Raw genomic sequence first — 20,511 nt, 5'->3', positions numbered from 1 at the left:
TGCCTCTGTTCCACCCACCCAGGGATGCCAACTTGAATACAATATTGGGGAAGGGCAAGTAAGTCCTGCCCTGCATAACTGAACCGCATCCTCCACATTCCACCCTCAACATCCCGATCTCTCCCTCATCTTTCTCCCCAAAATGGCTGCCTCATACACCCTTATACACTGAGAGGTCTGCCCCCTCACTGTGCTGTGAACCTGAGGGAGCAGGCAATGGAGGGGCCATTGGTCCAGAGCCCATCAAACTCATGCAGGGTCCCTTGTGACATCCGCTCCATCTTAGGAGCAGATATATAACAGATATATAAAAATGGAATATATCAAATGAACATGTTTACAGTATAGCTAAATGAAGCAGTGCTCATCTGCACCTTAAATTTGTTTTTATACTCTTTATTTAATAATCAGGCTTTATTTCAAAGTATATTGATTCCTCCGTGCATTCAGAAGTCTTAACATTTGATAATAAAAACATGTTCTTCATAACTGAATCCCTTAGCAGTTAATCTCTGGTGTCTTCATTAGTGATGAGAATCGCACAGAGACCCAACTGCATCAAGTAAACTGTGATATGCCACACGATTATTGTTGAAACTCATTTGCAAGTCTCTCTGTATACAAAGGAAGACAGAAAAAATGAATTTTCCAATTTTAGAGCTCCAGATTAATACAATGGGAAAAGGTTGCATACGTTATTCATTTTGCTTAACTAACACAGTATCTTATACATCCTCTTCATTTAATACTAAATATTTCAGTTGGGTTGGTATATGCGTTAAGAATTTTATCAGAGAACTTGTAAAAAAAAAAAAAAGCACTTAAGTTGCAATTCAACCCTAAATATAATGACTAGGGAGTAAATCCCACTGAGCTCAGGATTTAATGCTGCATAAACATGCACAGGATGGTGCCACAGGGCTGCACTCCTATACACTTACATGATAATAAGTCCCAACAGCTTAGAGAGTATGCCCTGAGAGCAAGAGCCAGTTTGTTTTCTCCCCTCTGAAAGTTGGCCTAAATTTGCACCTATACATATTAATGAGCATATGCAAATTTTATGCCTCCGCATCTTCTAAGTACCCAACAATGCCCTTTTGCCTGTATCTGTTTCATCAAGTATCTGAGTTCAAACACCATGTCATTGCAAAATAAATGGCATCCTAATGTACTTAGCTTGTTTCTGCTTGCAAGGTAGGCTGTGTATTTACTTAAGACTCCAGTGCTCTCCTACTGCTGGTGTTTGAACCTCAGTACACAAGAAGTTAGCCACAATTCATCTTTACTCTGTAGTTTCTTTATTATGTGCTTTTCCTCAAAACAGCTTCCAAACCATTTGAAACCATAAGCCATAGTTAAGGCAAGGTGTTTACATTTTAGGCATCCATTGTGCATGCGTAGATGACTGCTGCATTGAATAGGAATTGGGGCTGTGGGCGCAAGAAAACAAGCTAGGTAGTGATATGCACAGCAATGTAAAAGGCAACTTTTACTCTATACTAAAAACCTGTGGTCATTTGGGGATGGGGGAGTGTTCCATTAATTTTGTATGGGAAATTCTGCTTTTATCGCTCCTATGCTATTCATATCTTTGGCTTTACTTGCATGCTTGGGTCTCTAATCAACAGCCCCTCACACATACACAGCTGTAATAATGGTACTGGGTGCAATTAAAAAATACATATCAAATTTGGTACCCCTCTTTTTGCCAGCATTCATGCATTCACTCTTCCTACCACATTTATTAAGGGTGTCAAAATGTTATATTTATCACCAGTTTCTAAGGTGATTTCCAGTGCCTGAATCGCTGCTGTAATTCAGCTGCAAAGAGGCATACAGTAAGGCTGTCCGTGTCCGCTTCTCTGGAGCAGCAGAAAACAACCTTTCTCCCTCCTCTATGTGACATCCTTTTATATATTTGAACATGGCTATCATATCACCCCTTAACCTCCTCTTCTCCAGGCTAAACATGCTCAGCTCCCTTAGCCGTTCCTCATAAGGCATCGTTTCCAGGCCTTTGACCATTTTGGTTGCCCTCCTCTGGACACGTTCCAGTTTGTCAGTGTCCTTCTTGAACTGTGGTGCCCAGAACTGGACACAGTACTCCAGGTGAGGTCTGACCAGAGCAGAATACAGTGGCACTATTACTTCCCTTGATCTAGATGCTATACTCCTATTGATGCAGCCCAGAATTGCATTGGCTTTTTTAGCTGCCGCGTCACACTGTTGGCTCATGTCAAATTTGTGGTCAACCAAGACTCCTAGATCCTTTTCACATGTACTGCTCTCAAGCCAGGTGTCACCCATCTTGTATTTGTGCCTCTCATTTTTTTTGCCCAAGTGCAATACTTTACATTTCTCCCTGTTAAAATTCATCTTGTTTGTTTTTTCCCAGTTCTCTAATCTGTCAAGGTTGTTTTGAAGTGTGATCCTGTCCTCTGGGGTGTTAGCCACCCCTCCCAGCTCATCCCAGCTTAGCCTGCTGAGCTGAGCCCAATGTAAGTCCCCCAAAAAAGGCATTCTGGAGGTGTGGCAGGAATGGGACCACAGAAAGGGGACTTAGGTTGATCCCAAGGTTATTCAGCTTGGTCATCAACCTGATAACATAACCATTTTAAAGGCTTGTTTGCCCTCTTTCCAGTGACTGATTTAGGGGAGAGTGACCGCTTCGGTTGCACTGGATGCGGAGCTTCAGGGGAACTGTAACTATGATGTAGAATGGAAGGGGAGAGGTGGGGGAACACCAAATTTTGGCGTTGCACTAGGCACCGCTAAAATTTGAGACCCCAAGGTCGGCCACTGCTCTGCCAGATTTGGAGAGAGCAGCAGCAGCCCCATTACTGAATGGGTTTTGGATCTGGTGTAACTTTATCTCGGCTTAATTTACACTGGCTTACTTTATGCCAGCTTCTTCTGCATTGGGTTGCTCTCAAAATCAGTTTGGCCACCTCTTTGGGTACGCATACAAACACTATATTCTTAAAGACATCACCCTTGTGTAGTCTTTTTGAATTAATACAATGGAAGCAGTGGCCACAGATTTAGAGTTAGAAATTTTAACTATTAATATAGTGTGTGTATGAACTTACCAAAGTTAACATTCTCCCCCATCTGATATACTTTTGAATCTGTCTGTTTCGGTGCCACTGATCTGTTTCATGAAAATGGTCCGATGGGCTTTTTTCACTTTCCTTTGGAATACAGAAGGGCTCCATTTTTCATTAGCTAAGGTGTATTTCTCTGCGAAATGGTTTTTTAAATTTCCCAAATCTTCAAGACAATCATACCGCACTTATCTTTTCTAAAAAATTTATGGCAAATAACTGAACCCCATGAATGCTATGCTAGAGAACAGAAACACTGATGCCATTACATGTTTATCCTCAGACCACTCTCTCTACAGTCCTGGTTTGGGACTGGGCAGGCAATTGACTTTTGATCCCTGTTCTCACAACACACTCAACACCCTGCGGAAATCCCAGTTTTTAAAATAACTGGAAAACACTTCCTTTAATGTTCTAGGGTTGAAGTTAACATATTACCCTTGGATCAATGAATACGCCCAGATGATGTCTTTCTTTGATGTAACAGCTATGCTAAATAAACTGGCCACAATAAAAACATGAAGCAAATAAAACACCTGTTTATCTATTTTTATTATTGCCTTGTGATGTACTCTTAAGCTCTCTGTTTATGGATCTGGAACTAGCCCTATGGATCCCTGTAGAGGCTGGCAATGAACAAATTATAACCAATGCGAAACAGATCTAAGTGCACTATATGAGGCTTGGGATAAAGAACACAAGAACACAAGGCAGATGGAAAGTAGTGCTTCAGTCTATTGAATCTTCAGGGGGCCAATATCAACTGAAAAACCTGCACATAGCTGGGAGAGAAATGAACTAGATTTGTAGAGAAGGTACCTTATGGAGGGGATAAGCCTTTTCTGGGGTTCATAGGCATATAAACTTCATTCAGGCTACTGTGCTGTGCTGAATATGGAAACAGGTAATGAGAACCATATTCAGCCTTGGGATACGATGTAGGGTGATTGGCTTATTAAAATATCACAATTAAAAGACTTAGTGATAGTACTATTGGTGTATGCAAAGTTTTGCAGTATCAGCACACAAGCTAAGGTTACGTTACCATCAGACCTACCATTAGACTACGTTGGGGGAACAAAATTAGATTCTTATATAGCCCAATCCTACGGGTGTTTATTCAGAAATAAGTCACACTGAGTTCAGAGGGATTAATTCCCGTAAACAAAAGCATATGATTTCAGCTTTTTTTCCTGTATACTTCTATATAAAAAGCTTTTCTAAACTATGGAATTAGTAATTTCAGCAAGTGATCAGGGTAATTGTCACACGGAGTGTATTGCAATTAAAACATTTGCAGAAAGGATTAGGGCTATTGATGCCAGCAATTCCCTTTTTCGTCGAAATGCACTCTGATGGAGATGGCAGGTAGCAGATCTGGGGGTACCATTAAAGGACAGCAAATTGTCAATTAATTATAAATGGCATCCAAAGCTCCGCAAGTAGAAGTCCAGTAGTGAAAGGGGGACCTGCCTGCCAGTCCTGCCTCCTGCATCTCCCCCCAAAAAGGCACCTGAGGATTGGCAGACTCTCAGTAAAGGCCTAGGATGTGATTTGTGCACATGGAGGGGATGATTGGCTGTCTCTATTTGCCCTGGGGGGGGCATTGATATTATTTATGAGTTTGTCTCGCACAAGCAATAGTTGTGACTTTCCCCAACTATTCATAGTCCCTGTATGTAGTTATATTTACTCAAGTTGCATTGTGGAAGTGTGGAGCGTTTTAAGATAGCAGTTAGAATGAAGGATGTAATGCTTCCTAAAGCTGAGGTTGGGAATTGTTAAAAACAAGAGGGCTGAGAACATAAAATGGAGGCTGCAGCTCTAAATAAAAATAATGTATAATATAAGGCGGGGCTTTCCTTTGCTTTAAGCTGCCAAGGTAACTGCATTTTCAGCCTCAATTTCTTACAACAGAAAGGGGAGGTGGGGACCGCTTATGCTTTTATTGCCAGGGCTGTCACGATCTGAGCTCTGGAGCACATGTCACCCGCAAAGAAGTGAAAGCAAAGTGAAGTGCTTTCAAACACAAAAGGGGCACAAAGCAACACAAGAAAAATATTATCGGGGAAGGAATAAAAGAGATCTTGAGAAAAATAAACCAGGCTTTGCTCCGAAAGGAGTCACGCAGAGCGCCTGTCACGGCTTGACTGCCCTAATTATAGAGAGAAATGCAGCATCTTCGTGAATTGAAGGCGTAAATAACTCGCTGGCAAGGGGGCTCTTCGATGCGATTTGGCTTTAGGGTTGAATCTGCATTACACCAAAAACACGGGGGGGGGCAGGGGGAGCTGCCCGAATTTCTAAAGGACCACGACTGCTGTCGAGTTTTCATTGCATCTGTTCTCAGCAGAGGGATCGGATTAAATTACTGCCAATTTAGCCTGAATGAAACGTTTCTCTCCTCCCCCCCCGCCTCCCCAGACCCCTCCCCGCAAGAGGGGGAGAGAGCCTCAAGCAGCAGCACCAGGAGAAGGAGGCAGCCAGGCGCGGTACGAGAGGGAGGGGAAAAGTGATCGACAGATCCAACGAGGGGAAGGCAGCCAACGGGCTTCCACGGAGACTGGAGACAATTGATCTGCGGGAGCTGGCTCAGGCTCCCTCTTTAACGTGAGGCGTGCACAGCCTCAGCCTCGCAGCTCGCCGGACCTGGCTGCAAAGCTGCGCGGCTGTGATCCGGGGCTAGTTCCTCGTGGCGGCCGAATCGCGCTAGATCTCCACCAAGCCGGCCAGACCCCGTTGGCAAACCGGGTTTCTTTTCTGTTATTTTGCTTTTTTCATTGCTTGCTGGTTTTGCTCTTTGCTTGACATTTCCCTGAGAGGCAAAGTGCGCCTCAGCAGCCAGCCAGCCGCCGTCGGGTCCCCACGTGCACACGCGGGTGCCGATCACATTGGCAGGCTGGTGCTGCAGACTTGAATTTGGGGAGTAGCGGGAGCAGAAGCAGGAGCTAGAGAAAGAAAGAAGCGAGTTTCTCAGAAGCTCTTGGGCGCAGCAAGGGTTGCAAAGAGAAGGCATTGATTGCACCGAGTTGCGGCGGCGGGAGCAGCAGCAGCAGTAGGATGCCGGCGGCTGCTGGCGACGGGCTCCTGAGCGAGCCCCCCGCGGCGAGCTTCGGCGACGGCGGCGACGAGCCCACGACGCCCCCCCTCAGCCCCGAGGGGACGTTCCTGGCCGCCTGGGTCAACGCGGCCGCGTCCCGGGAGCGGCTCCGCGAGTTCCAGCACACCAAGCGCGTGGGCAATTACCTGATCGGAAGGAAGTTGGGCGAGGGGTCCTTTGCCAAAGTGCGGGAAGGGCTGCACGTCGTGACCGGAGAAAAGGTACTTGGCTCTCGCCCCGCGCTCGAGGGGGGGGGGCAGCCTTTTGTTTTCCCGCCATATGAACCGAGTCAGGCTTTGTTGCCCCTGAGGTGGCCCCACGTGAGGCGACTTCGCCGCCTATTCCGCTGCCCGGACTGCTTCGGGCAGTTGCCTGCTTATCGCCGCTTTGTCCCAGTACAGTCCCAGCCTCCCCCCCCCCCCGCGGCCGAAATTTGGTTGAATGTCCGGTCAAGCGGTTCCCTCTTCCCCGACAGTCCCCCGCCGCCTCGCCCGTTCGCTCTGTCTATTCGCGCGCCGCGTCCCCCAAATTCCCGTCAGGGAGTCGCCCCCCAGGGGCCGCTGTTCGCTACTTTCCCGCTCGCCCAGACGCTTCTCCCTCCGGTTCTCTTCCTATCCTTTGTAATAAGGATGGACGAGAGCTCTAGCGCTGGCTTTTTTGCTTAAATGGGCAAGCGCCCCCCGCGCTTTCCGTGCGTGGGATTCTTCCTACGGCAAGGGGTAATAATAATAACAATAATCAACAAACAAAACACATAGCAGGAGGGGTATTCCAGTGTTGAGGTGCACCAAGAGAAGAGAGCCACCAAAGACATAAAATGTGAGGTGGCCGAATGCAGCAATGCCTTGTGGCACTTAAAAAAATATGACAGCACAATCCTATGCCTGTGTGCAATGGTTGTTGTATTGTGCTCCACTGAACATACAGTAATGGGATTAATCACTGTATAAGCATGCATAGGATTGTGCTTTTTAATGTGACATGTAAGCTGCCTTAAGAACCAAAGAGGAACTCTGCTGAATCAGGCCAAAGGCTCAACTAGCCCAATATTCTGCCAACCTAGCAGTTCAAAAGCACACCAGTGCAAGTAGATAAATAGGTACTGCTGCTGCAGGAAGGTAAACAGCTTTTCCGTGTGTTCTGTTACTCAGTACGGTGTTCCGTTGTGCCAGAAGTGGTTTAGTCATGCTGGCCACATGACCCAGAAAGCAGTCTGTGGACAAACGCCGTCTCCCTTGGCCTGAAGCGAGATGAGCACCGCACCCCATAGTCCCTTTGACTGGACTTAACCATCCAGGGGTCCTTTAACTTTGACCTTCTGTTTTTATTACAGTGTAGAGGCTGTTGGTCCAATAGAGACTATGCCACACACACAAAAACACAGAAGTTGTGTGGCCATAGCAAAGTACACAGTAATCAGTAGTTGCCCAGGCTTTTGCAGTAGATATGTTATGCATTTTCCAATTAGTAAAAATAAAGCATTTAGTGCTGCGAAGATGCAATAACACTACAACAGACGCTCAATACAGACTGTGTCTGGATTTGACATAACAAATGGGTGACAACCGCACCTAGAAAGGTTCTTGCTTTTGGCATTATTCAGTGTGTGCTCTAAATATAATAACTTTGTTGATAACATGCAGCTTTGCTCAATAGTATATGACACAAATGACCATGCTTAATTAAACCACGTACACTTAAATGGTAGTGTAAGGGAAATAAGTAGGGCCATTCCAGGACAACTCCAAAATGTGATTTGAAGATGACAACTCCAGAATATTTTGGAAACTCTTACCAAACAGGTATGTGGGTTAATGCTTGACAGCGACACTGGACTCTTGGGTAATTGTGGTGTGTGACCCAGTGATCCAGATATCTTGTATGGCTAAACTTCAGAAGTGTTTCTGGTTAGATCACTATGGGCTGTCTCTGAAGATCCAAATAGCATATAACAGCCACCAGGATGCTTTTGGGAGTCAAGCGCTTTGATCATGTACACCTATTCCCTGCCAGTTGCATATTCATATCTATTCATATTCAAGCTCAGTTTAATGTTATGTTCTTAACCTTTAAATGGTTTGGGACCAATTAATTTGAAGTACCATTTTTACCTACCCAGGTGTTGGGGCTGACAGTAGAGGCCCTGCTCTCTTGCTTTCCCTTAATGAGCTATCTTGCTGGTGGGTATCAGGGACAAACCTTTTCCAGCACTGACTCCTCAGCTGTAGTTTCTTCCTCCATGAAGTGCATATGACCCTCTCTTTGATTTCCTTTCAGACATCATCCTCAGCTTCTCATCATCCTTTTAGTGAAGCTCACGTGATCGTTTAGCTCTTGCTGTTTGTTTTAAATTTTATTGATTTTCAGTATTTTAATTTTCATAAGAAATATGAATTTTCTTATGCATTGTGGTAATGCACCATTTGAATGGGGTCTCTAAAAAGTATATAAACTAAATAAATATGCTTCAGGTTATTAAATATGCTTAAGGTCACAGTTCACATTACCTGGAAGTAAGCCACATTGTAGGATCAGTCTTTGTAATCAACACACATTATTTTAGTTAAAAAAAAAGTTTCTTTACAGTCTACCTCATTTTTTGTCATTTGAAGGTTCTTTTTTTTACTAAACAGATGCCAATACAATAAGACATGTTGTTTCTTTTGTACATGCAGTCTGGTCCTGTACATGTTTACTCAAAACTAAATCTCACTGAGCTTAATGGAGCTTGCTCCCAAGCAAACATGCAGAGAATTATCAGGTTCAGGTAACGAGTTGTTATTTCATATCTGCTTCATAGTGTCATCTGGTGCTGTGTTCCTAAAACGCTGGGTCATGCCCTTGTTATCAGGAGAGTTGTAAAAGCAGAGGTTAAATGAACAGCAGTTAAAGCAATCTCTTGGGGACAGCAAGAGAAAATAGATATAGAAGTGTTGCTAGAAGAACATCAAGCTTAGATGTTGTTGTGGCAGAAATATTTAACTAGTAGATCCATTTATTAACTAACATATTTATGTCAATCAGAAAGGTTCCCTTGATTTATCAAGCAGATGATTTTTTTAAAAAAGTAAAAACTTTATTTTTAATATTTATACTACCTACATACTGCAAGCATTCCCTTCATTCTGAGGAGGCAGAATGCATTTTCTAAGATTATACCCACTGCATCATCTAAAAACAAAAGTATTTCCCCTATTTTTCATATGCAAACTAATTTAATTTAATCAGTCAAACAAACAAACAATTAATTGACTAGGTTTCATACCATTAATTAAACAAGATTTATTTGGGCAACAGTTCTATTGGCTGACAACAGGGAGCTGGACTAGGACTGAATAATTTAAGGCTCATGAGAGCTCATATATGATTCTAGAGTAGGCACTTTACTACCTCTGTTTTTCTCTTGCCTTCTCGCCTAAGTGAATCTGCCTCATCAGTCCACTTATCCCAGGACTACACATACACATAGTTCTGAATTTACAACATGCTTTAAAGAAAGCAAGACTTCTTTATGCTTCCATTCATCTAAGATTGGACTTCATCTTCAGTAATACAGACAGAAGACATCAGGGCTCATAAGAGATAAGACATACACAGGAATGGCAGTGCTGTACTCTTCCTGGATAAGCAAATTTTTAGACTATTTAAGAGTATATGCTGCAGAATCTTCCTAATCCGTAGCCTTCTTTATGTGTTACTCGCATGATGGGGTTTCCATGTAATCAAGGGAGAGTTGGTCTGTGATGTTCCCCAAGATTAAATTGTTTTCTCTGCCCCTGGTGTGCACCTATGCAGACATCCATGGGTAATACCTAGATGTCAAGGCAGGGTAAACCTCACAGATGAGACCTATGGCATGGTTCTGCTACCCCTTGACTGCATAGGGACCCCTTTGCATGAGTAGGGCATTACGAACTAGGGTCTAGGTTTGTCACTTTTTCCTGACAGGCTCCCTATATTTCTGCCTGTCATGCAGCAGATAAAACAGGTTCTGTTTCCCCCAGCCTGGAGATGTAGTGATGGGGAACTGCTGAATTATGTTGCTATACAGCTGTTAAAAGCACCCACATTCCAACTGTCTTTTTCCAGCAGCCGCACTCAAACTGTCACTCACTCTTAGCTCCGCCCAGCATTCCATTCCACTCCCTTACTGTCAATCATTCTTCCATTCAAGCTTCCTGTCACATTGGACTTATCAAATGCTAAGAGCTGTATACAGAGTGGCAAAGAGCTTTTTATGTCAGGGGACTCAACTCTGAAGAAATCTGTTTCTTTCATAAATGTGGCACTGATTAATGAGTTGCAGTTCACATTGGTGCATTGTGCAGATCCACTCGTCAAAGTGACTGTCAAATCAAAGTTTTATGTAGGACTGCCTCTGAAAACAGTTCAGAAGCTTTGGCTGGTGCAGAATTTGGTGGCCAGGTTGCTCACCGGAGGAACAATGCAGAGTGCTGGTTTGACCAATTAAGCCTTAAACAGCTCAGGACCGCAATACCTCAAGGACCTCTTCTCTCCATATGAACCTACCTGGACCCTGACATCATTTTCTGACGCCCTTCTTCGTGTGCCTCCTCCACATGAGAGGTCCGGAGGGTGGCAGCAGAAGAATGGACCTTTGTGGAAGGGAGGTTAAGCTGGTGCCTTCATTAAAAACCTTTAGGCGCCAGACAAAAATGTTCCTCTTCAACCAGGCTTTTGGCTGATTAACATCCAATACCCTTTTTACATGTGTTTGGGGAAGGGGTTATTGGTTTGAAATAAGCACAACAAAATTTATCTAAGCCATTTTTTTTGTTACTGCCAGTGTTTTTTTTGGGGGGGGACGCAGGGGGTATGTATACCCCTAAACATTTTAGGGGTCTAAGTTTGGCCTCATTGAGGGGCAGTATTTCAATATGAGTAGGAAAATGAGAGTACCCCTAAACATTTTTATAGAAAAAAGCACTGGTTATAGCTATAGGTTTTGTCTTTTGTATTCTATTTAAGACCACTTTTATACCACTTTCATGTTGTCAGACTATGGTTTCCATACCCAATATGAATATAGAGAAGATTGAGGCAGTTAAACATATATTAGCTGAAAACAAGTGAGGCAAGCTATTTTTACAGTGGTATTATAATAAAGTAATGTAAACTTTTAATATTGCAAATAACATAATTAGCTTTAGGTGGGTTTCATGAGTGCATACGCTCTCTCTTTAAGAAAAGCGATAGCAACTCCGTAAGTTTCCATGGCATTAGTTGCAAAGCTGGGTTAAATAATACAAGGAGCCCAAACAGAAAATTCTCTCCTACCAGAGCTGTGCCATCTGTGTTTCTGACAAGACTGTACAAATGAAATAATGCTTGTAGCAGACTCCTGAATCTTTCATAGCCAAGAGTAATCCGGGACTAGCTTCCTCTGCTAATAGACAAAACCCCTGCTGGAATGTAATGGTCTGTACAATGCAGGAACCCCATGTGTCCAGCCTTATATAAGTCCTCTGATGGGTGTCTATGGATCTGGGAGGGTTCAGTAGCTATTCCTTCTAGTCAGCCAGCCTACAACTGGGATACAGTCTCAGAAAGTTTAAAATTCATGCCCAGCTTAAGCAAACATACATTAACAGTTTTATGTTTACCCAGCCGCCCTGAGACCTCCAGGTACAGGGCGGTATATAAATTCAATTAATAAAAAACTAACTTGGATCAATTTAGCTGCAAAACTCTCTGCTACGATAAATAGCCATTGTGGTATATATTTATTTCTGGAAGTATTTAAAATCCAAACTTTTATACAAGTATATCAATTAATTAAGAGCCTGAGGTTCAAATTCCCACTCAGCCATAAAGTTTGTTGACTCTATGCCTGTCATTTTCTTACAACCTACCCCTCTCGAAGGTTTATTGTGTGAATGAAAGGGATAATAACTATGCCACTATGGGCTCCTTGTGAATGTTGGTACATACTTGAATTAGAAGACTGTGTTATCCACTTCGAGCTTCTGATGAAAAAACTGAAAACCTATTGAACATCTCAATGCTGCACAACAGAATTAGTAGAGCCTGCTTGGTGTTTGGATGATTGGTTCCTGAGGCTAAATAATGCTTGAGTAGCTCATAGGTTGAAACCAAGGATAACTCTTGCCGTCACATAGTTTGCCTTGATTTCAGCCCACTAAGAAATCTGTTTATCCATTTCATTTATGGTACTGCAGTGCTTTAAAAGCTTCATTCTTCACTTCTTTTTTTTTTTTTTTGCATGAAATCAGTTTTGAATTACAGTACCTGGTAGTCAGTGTGAAACAGCTGCTAAAGATAAGACTTTCACAGGTTGTTGTGCAACAAAAATAGAGTGACTAATAGTAGAAGTGGTCTTATTTATAGAAAGCTCTGTTTTTAGACTATATTTCTAAAGCAAACAGCTGCTACTCTGTGTATTTTAGAACCTTGGAAATGCAGGGGTGGCTTGTGTGGGAAGAACAAGCACTCCACAGAAAGCTAGAAATTCCTGTTAACCTTTGACAGGTTGATGTTGAATGAGGCAAGCAGCCTCTAAAGACAGCTGTGTAGCAGGTCCTGTTGGATCTGTCAGTGACCAGTCATTTCGCATAAAATTTTTTAAAAATTACATGCTGCCATAGCAGGCACATTTCCTTTGAACTGTGTGCCTTGCATTACCTTTTGAATCACTTCTGAGGGGCTGAAGTATGTATACAAATAGCAGTGCAGTTCCAAATCTTCTCAGCAGGTGTTGAGTTTTGCTTTCAGGGAACCTTAATAAGATTCAGTCCTAGAAATAGTTACAGGGTATATTGTATGGTTGTTCCAAGGCAACCGTAAATGCTTAAGTGGCTAAATTAACAACCATTTACGTTTAAATATTGAAAATGCTGAGAGATTACATTTGCAGGAATATGGACGTTTTCCCCACCTTCATCTGCTTTAGTTAGTAAAAACGCTGGCAAAAGTATAATCTTCCTCAGATATATTTCTCCTGTAGCTGTTGTGTTTGAGATAATCCAGTCTTGGGCACTGTGATTATTACATGTGCTTGTTTATATATGTGTCAGACCCAAGGTTCAAGTCTCCACCTAACCATGAAGCTTGCTGGGTGACCTTCAGACAATCCCTGTTTCTCAGGCTAATGTACTTCATAGTATTGTTGTCAGGACAGGAGGGGGAAACTATATAAGATGCATCAAGGTCCTTGGTTATTATTGGGCTATATGTGTATTATCATTAAACCACTGTGCTATTGATTATCCCATCATTAATTAGCTCTATGGTGGCTTTCCAGGACCTCAGCCAGCAGTGGAGAATGCATCTTTAAATGCACCAGGTCAGAGTGAGGCTGCAGAGTCTTAGAGCTCCCACCTGCTTCTTCCGTCAGTCCTCTCCCCCCTCTTCCTGCCTGCTGTAGTGAGCAGCACTATGTTTTTGTATAGCAGCAACCAGGGGAGAATGGCGGGTAAGGGGACCAGTAGAAGGGCAGCAGCAACTACATTTCAGTGTGTAGACACTGCATATTGGTGAGACCTGGTGATCATGTTTTCCTTTGCATTTGGGCTTTAATCCACCACACTCAATATAGTGGCCTTAAAGTGGATAATCAAGCCAGGCAGGGTTTCTATGACAACTTATTTTGGAGGTACAGTACAGGCAAGTCCTGAATGTAAGAAAGAAACCCCTTAAACTAAATTGGATGGTATGAGTAACACTTCAAAAATGGTAATATTGTGTCTTTGCTCCTTTGTTTTTGTTTCATCGGATAAATTTAATCTTCCCATGTTTTCCTTTTGTCATTCCCTCCGAGTTACTTCCTGTACACACACTTTTAAAGAAAGAAAGTGTGATTTTCTTCACCATCAGTTTAAAGGGAAGTGTTAGGCACAAATTCTTTGTAAAACATATAAAACAACCAGTGGAATTTTTCCTCTCTCCTCATTTTCTTACACTAAATTAGGATGAAGAATGGTATAAGCTGCCATCCCTCTGGCTGGCCAATGTAGGTGAGGAACTTGATCACCTGACTCAAGTTTCCTGTTACAGATGCTTAATCTTTTGATAGCACATTCCTCCCAAGCAGACTAAATGAGATGAATAACTTTATATCACAGTAAGAATTGCCATGCCTTATTGTAACGTCCTTTCAGTCCTCATTTGCCTGTAATTTTATCATTAACCACAAAATCCAATCTGCAAACGTGGGCTTAAATCTGGTCAAATGTTGATTCTTTGTTCATTTGTAAAGATACTGTCAAGTTTGCAAAATGTGAATGTAACTAAATATTTTTATGCTGTATTTTGTTTCCTGTCTAGATACTTGTTTGATATATAAGCCTCGACATAAATAAAAACACATTTTTATCTTTTTCTGAGACCTATTAAAAATGAACAAACGCAACAAATTTGGATTAAGGGAAAGAAATCTCAAGTCTGAATGTTGTTGTTGGGATCTAAAGTACATTATCTGTGCATCCAGAGGCTTTTGCATTTGAACCAGGCCTGCCACAGTTCTGCTTTTTCAAAGAAACTTCACCTGCTGAATTGAATCAGAGTTTCCTACCAGTGGTCCCCTAAGTTTGGGGTACAGCTTTTTCAGTTGCATTGGAACTCTGACCAGTGTGTGGGAAGTTTTACAGAACGTTGCTGCACAAGCAACATTCCCCGTTCAGCCATTTGGGTTTTGTAGCCTTGCAAATAGGTAGCCAAATACCTTTACTAGCAAATAGGTAGCCAAATACCTTTACTAGTTCACAAATACCTTTACTAGCCTGCCTGGCCACACACCTGCACACCTGCACTTATGTCACCCTGGTGGCCGGAATGGGGATCAAAAACTTCCAGTGCACAGCAGCATCCCTGCCTGTTCAATGGGAGGCCATTCTTGTTCTGAAAACCTGACTAACTGCCAGCATTAGAAGGATAGAACCTTGTGGCAGGAAATATTGTCTAATATGGCACAATTGATGCTGTAATTTTTATATATATTAAATCTGTGCAAATGTCATATTTCAAGAAAGGTCATGTGTTGTTTTAAAACACATCCAGTGGTTGTATGGTGGGGGAGGGGATAGGGCTTATTGCTTTGGTAAGGTAGCATGACATAACATGTGCAGAAAATTTTAAATAGCTTAATGTTTAAGTCAGGATAAGCACCACGCTGCTGAGATACAGTCACCTGTGTATTATTTATTACATAATCAGTTCTTTCCTTGGCTACTCAAGTAACAAGCCTATTTAAAATTGTCATCCTACACTGCATGTTTCTAGAAAAGGAAATGGTATTTACTACTAAAGTCTGTTGTCTGCAAACCTAGCCTGGATTCTAGGAAATTCATATTAATGTTTTTCCGCTGAAATTTTCAATGTGTTCTGCAGTAGACTGAATTAATGCACATGTGGCAGGTACTTATCCTCTTGAGATAATCTGCTTTCAAATTTACAGTATCTTCAGCAGTGAACATTGGTAGAGCCTCAGCCCCCCACCCCCGGCGCATATAATCATTTCACTTGTGGATGGCCGATGGTGGAAATATTCCAGTGTTTAGGTTAAATTGACACCAGGTGAATTCTTATGTGAAAATCACATCTGGTTTCTTCTGTATGTGTTTGTATTTCTTGCAATTTTATGATGTGTAAGGTTGTATGCCTGTTCTTGAAGTCATGCTTTTGTATATAAATGTTTTGTTAGTTAAAGCATGCCCTCCACTGGATTCATTTAGGTTTGAAGTCCTTTTGAAGTTACTTACACCAGGGAGAACACTGACATATTCATTGGTCAATTCTGAAATGTTGCTATAAAGCTTCATAAAATATTCTATATAAAGTCACTGTTGTGTATAGTGCGGAGAGTGAGGGAGCAAGAACTTTCCTTTGTCCCCCTTTCTCCAACACATCTGCCCAAAGAGAAAAATGAGAGAGAGAACTCTTTTCCTTGCATGGCCTTCTGTATCTCTTTCCTCTGGATTTTCTTAGCTTGGAAGGACAAGATGAAGTGGGGACGGAAGGACAGATTTGTGAATATATGTATAATGGAGAAGTAAACCTGAAAGAAAGCTCTTTGTTATGTAATTTTCTCTCTCTCTCATGATTTCTTATTCAGCCCAAGCCCTTTTCTGGCTTAGAAATGCAGGTGGGGGGCACCCTGTACCTCAGCTCATAGAGCACCAAAGGTGCATAATGTGCTCTAATACGTCTCATTCTCCATTATACTTCTCCTGTTGGGAAATGACAGCTAGTCTGTCACATACAGATACCTGGGAAAGTTTAAAGACGGAGGTGTACATGAGGATGAGATCTCAAGCGCTCTTCTGATTTTGCCGCCTTTTCCAATGGTGTTTCAAATAAACGCGATTTCACTTAAACACGTGGTGCCTTGGAACGTAACCCCCACGTAAATTGGGAGTTGCCTATAAAGAGGTGGAAAGGCATTCCCATGTAACTTGGCCCTCATCAGATATTTGAGCCCCTGCTCAAGTAATATTTGGACAAAAACAGTGCTAAGAACATTATCAATAGCACACTTTTTTTGAGTGAAACAGGTTAGGTTCTTACAAAAAACAGTTTAATTAGAACCTTTGTTGGCAGCAGATGTGTTCAAGAATGTTCGCTTCAACTTGAAACATGCCATTTCAAAATGAGAATGCAACCTCTCAAGCTTCTAATCTGTTCCCTGAGAAAGAAAAAAATGGGAGCCAAATTAACAACTGGAACATAGCCTTGTTGACTTCCTTACATGGCAAGGTTCGCGTCTTCTGTGTCAAGGGCCTAGCTTTAGCCCGCTTCGTCAACAGTTATACTTGTGAACAAATGCCCCAGCTAACAACATGAAATGGCAGCCAGTCTACTTACATGCAAGTAATTTCTGTGTTTCTCTTGGAGCATCTGGATTGTACAGGAGCACACTGGGGCAAAAAGGAGTGAGAGGAAGATTGCTTGTGTGTGCACAACTGAAGCATCCTGCTGCCCAAATCCATAATTCAGCATAGCTGGTAATACCAAAACTGAAATCCCCTGTGTGTCAAAAGAGCAGTACTACTGTTTTGGTATGGCATACATTTGCTGTAGAAAAACTATAAAGAACAGTGAGTCATTACTGCTTTGGAATAGCTAAATGTACATTTCATCACCACATCTCAGATGGGAACATTTACATGTATCCTGTCTTATAGATCAATTAATGTTGTCATCTTGTAAGTTCTGCAAACAAGTATTTTCATGTTAGGCTTGACTAGTAAAATAACATTATTACTTGGCATGGGTTTTCTGCTTTTGTTTTGCCACATGTAATCTGAGAAGTCTCATCTATCTCATTGTGACAGAAGACATTTGCAACATTAAAAAGGCTAGTTGTTCTATTATCAGAAACAGGTAGGATACATTTGTGACCCAGGCATTACTTTTGTTTGGCTTTATTTCAGCTCTATGTTTTCTTAGTTCATCTAACTTAAAAGGACCAGGTTTAACTTAGAAAAACCTCTGTTTTATAGCAGTTGGAAACCTGATTTACTTCATGGGCAGTTATGTACTGCATTCAGCTTTGGTCAACAAAAGGAAACAGACCATGCTTGTCTTAACAGGTATTTCATCTGTCACAGCAATCATGCACAAGACTCCTCATTCATTTCTGCAACTGCCCATTGAAATTCCTTTCCTCTTTGTCAACTGTATTTTAAGCTTAACCTGGATTTCTAGTTTTTAATGGCACAAGGAGCATGCATGTTTCACATTATTTATGTAATGCCAAAATCCTTGTTTGGAAAATATCTGGTGAATTATTAAGCAAATTAACTTCCTTCAGATGTTAAATTTCTGTTGCTGATACTGTAACATGAGAAACGTAATTCTTGCTTCAGGGGTGGGTGGGGGTAGTAATTCTCCTGTCTCCCACTTTAAAGAGAGAGAGAAGGAATGGACACTTGTCATGAGGGGAAGGTTGTTAGCATAGCCTGGTAACTTAGAAGGGATTTTTAATGACTTAAACCAGGGATTGCCAACCTAGTGGGCACATTTCAAATTTTGATAGTGATAGGGGCACCAGTAACAAAATGGCTGCCATGGGGACTGTGGCATAACACAAAATTAGAGAGACAACCACCCCCAACAGCCTTATGCTTACCACAGGAAGTCAGCTATATCCTGTTGGTCCCGATTATGGCGATCACCACACACACACACACACACACACAGAGAGAGAGAGAGAGAGAGAGAGAGAGAGAGATGCTGTTGCTGTCTAACAACAATAGGGAACATTCTTCAGCACTAGGAAAAATCTAAGAGGTAGCCACACCACTCTCATTTGCCCAATATCTATATTTCTAGCAGGGCTTGGCACCAGCGTGGTGTCCGTGGGTGCAGGATTAGCGAACCCTGCCCTAAACAAAGAATTGCAGGTTCTGTTGTGCATGCAGAATGAAATAATATTTGTTGCAATTTATATTTGAAAGCAAATGCATTTGAATGGAACTATTCTTTCCATTTTTTGATTCATTGATTTTTTATTCCATTGTGTTTCTGCATTGAACAGTAGTTTGTTCTTTCAAAAAGCAGGAAGGATTCTCTCCTATCTACACATAAGAATATGTAAATGCATTTTGCTTTTAACCTTTTAAATCTATTTCTGAGTGTGTTTTCTTGAAATGGTGCTTTCTAGGCATTTTGTGTATTTTTAAAGTGAGAGCTGTATCACAAAACTTGGATATGTGCAACAACGGGCGGGGGTAGATTAGCTGTACTCTTGTCTACCACCTTAAAAAAGATATGAGAGTATACACACCCTAGCAGTGAGGGAGATGGGCTTCTAGTCTTCATATAATTTTAAGAAAGAAAAAGCAAAAAGCTTCCAAAGTGCCAAATATTTTTGTGGTAGAAGTAACCTTGCTGGTGTTTATCTCTTCATTTTTTTTGAATGGCTACATAAGCAATCCTACTGTTGTGTGCTGCAGTGGTGGAATGACATATTCATAGGTAAGTGTGGATTGTTTAAGCCTTATCATGTAAAGGAGCAGTAAATAAACAATTTATTTGAAAGGTGACCATGGGTGAGCAAATTGTCACTAATCACAAATGATATCAAATCCAGCAATGCTCATACTACCTCATTCTACACAGCAGTCATAGATGCAATAGATACTCTATTGGGGGGGGGCTGAATAGAATTTTCCTAGAAACAAAATATTGTAATTGGAGGGCTTGGGAAACGTTAAGCCATGAGGAAAGAAGTAGAAGTACTGTACTGCACAGAATAATCATGTGTTATGATCGCCAAATGCAAAGAACAAACAACAGGGAATGTTCTGCTTGTGAATTTTGTAAGGGCATCTGACTGATCACGGTTGGAGGCAAAGTGCTGAACTTCATTGTCCTTTGTTCTAATCCAGCAAGTCATTTCTTACATTCTAACACACATTCACAACTCATCTATTGAGTCATGGGAACTGCCCTTACAGAAAGTATGGGAGTCACTTAAATTGCTTCCATTTCACTGGAACTACTCCTGAAATTAAAGTAAGGCTCATGTTTAAGTGCCTTACCAAATTTGGCTTGTAATGCAAGAAATGTTATCTTGAAGCAGTATAAGAACATTCCTTTGAATCCCACCTCTCTTGGGAACAGGGTAGTTACAGCTGTGTGTACATAGTTCACAGCCTGGCAACTTGCACTGAAGGATTTCCCTTTTTTATTTGGGGAAAGTGTTGATCTATTTCAAGACATGGATTTGGTTTGAAAATCCTTTTCTTAAACTTACAAACCTCAGGGTTGGTTGTGTGTGTGTGTGTGTGGTTTCTTTAAAAAAGCTTTGTAGGCTGCATTGAAATGTTCTGTTTTGTGTCCTTCAGTCTTTTTAATTACCAGAACAAGCAGTAAAGAACAAATACCAAATGAATCTGACACCATCTCTAATCCTTGAATAGTTCCATCCTTAAATGATTAAATCTGAAGATGCAGCTTTTAACTATAAGCCTCCACTTACTGTTTACTGTATAATAAAACAGATGGGATGGAGATTGCCACTGCGACTGAATTTCAGTGCTTGTGAGATAGTTTGAACTTCCGATTCAGAGATGACAATATGCTGTCCATTGATCATGCAGTGGATGAGAGTAGGGACCACTATCTACCCCTATTTAAAATAGGACTGGGGGAAATGGAGTAGATGTTTGATTAGAGCTGGAGAGGGGAAACATGCAACATTCAAACAAATTTCAGTGCTAGAATGGCCACTTACTTGATTTCAGGGTGGCAAGCTGTTGTGATTCGCTGCGGCGCCTCCAAAGCCTTGCCATGTTGTTTTGGCCATTGGAAGCTTCCCCGGCT

General features: G+C 41.8%; 1 protein-coding gene and 2 long non-coding RNA genes across 4 annotated transcripts in view; 1 reads left to right on the top strand and 2 right to left on the bottom strand.

The window, feature by feature from the left end:
* Positions 1-380: 380 nt before the first annotated feature.
* On the bottom strand, positions 381-6,432 carry LOC310761767. The gene is made up of 4 exons (XR_014547707.1): positions 6,354-6,432; positions 3,093-3,273; positions 942-1,433; positions 381-614 (listed from the first exon to the last, which is right to left on the bottom strand). It is a non-coding gene; the product is annotated as an uncharacterized lncRNA (long non-coding RNA).
* HUNK (hormonally up-regulated Neu-associated kinase) overlaps positions 5,587-20,511 on the top strand; it is a 57,209-nt gene continuing 42,284 nt past the window's right edge. Inside the window, exon 1 of the mRNA XM_083611910.1 lies at positions 5,587-6,428. Coding sequence (XP_083468036.1) covers positions 6,168-6,428 — 261 coding nt within the window. The 5' untranslated portion in view covers positions 5,587-6,167. The remainder of the gene's footprint in view (positions 6,429-20,511) is intronic.
* LOC310761768 lies at positions 16,432-20,500 on the bottom strand. Of its 2 annotated transcripts, none has more exons than XR_014547708.1 (3): positions 20,423-20,500; positions 17,047-17,267; positions 16,432-16,867 (listed from the first exon to the last, which is right to left on the bottom strand). It is a non-coding gene; the product is annotated as an uncharacterized lncRNA (long non-coding RNA). The 2 variants fall into 2 exon arrangements; XR_014547709.1 differs by lacking the exon at positions 20,423-20,500 and adding an exon at positions 18,314-18,383.

Source organism: Podarcis filfolensis, assembly GCF_964270895.1.
Source record: "Podarcis filfolensis genome assembly, chromosome: 4".
In the NCBI taxonomy this organism is placed as follows: domain Eukaryota; kingdom Metazoa; phylum Chordata; class Lepidosauria; order Squamata; family Lacertidae; genus Podarcis; species Podarcis filfolensis.
Note: the sequence above shows the minus strand (reverse complement) of the source record. Positions and strands in the feature narration are given on the sequence as shown.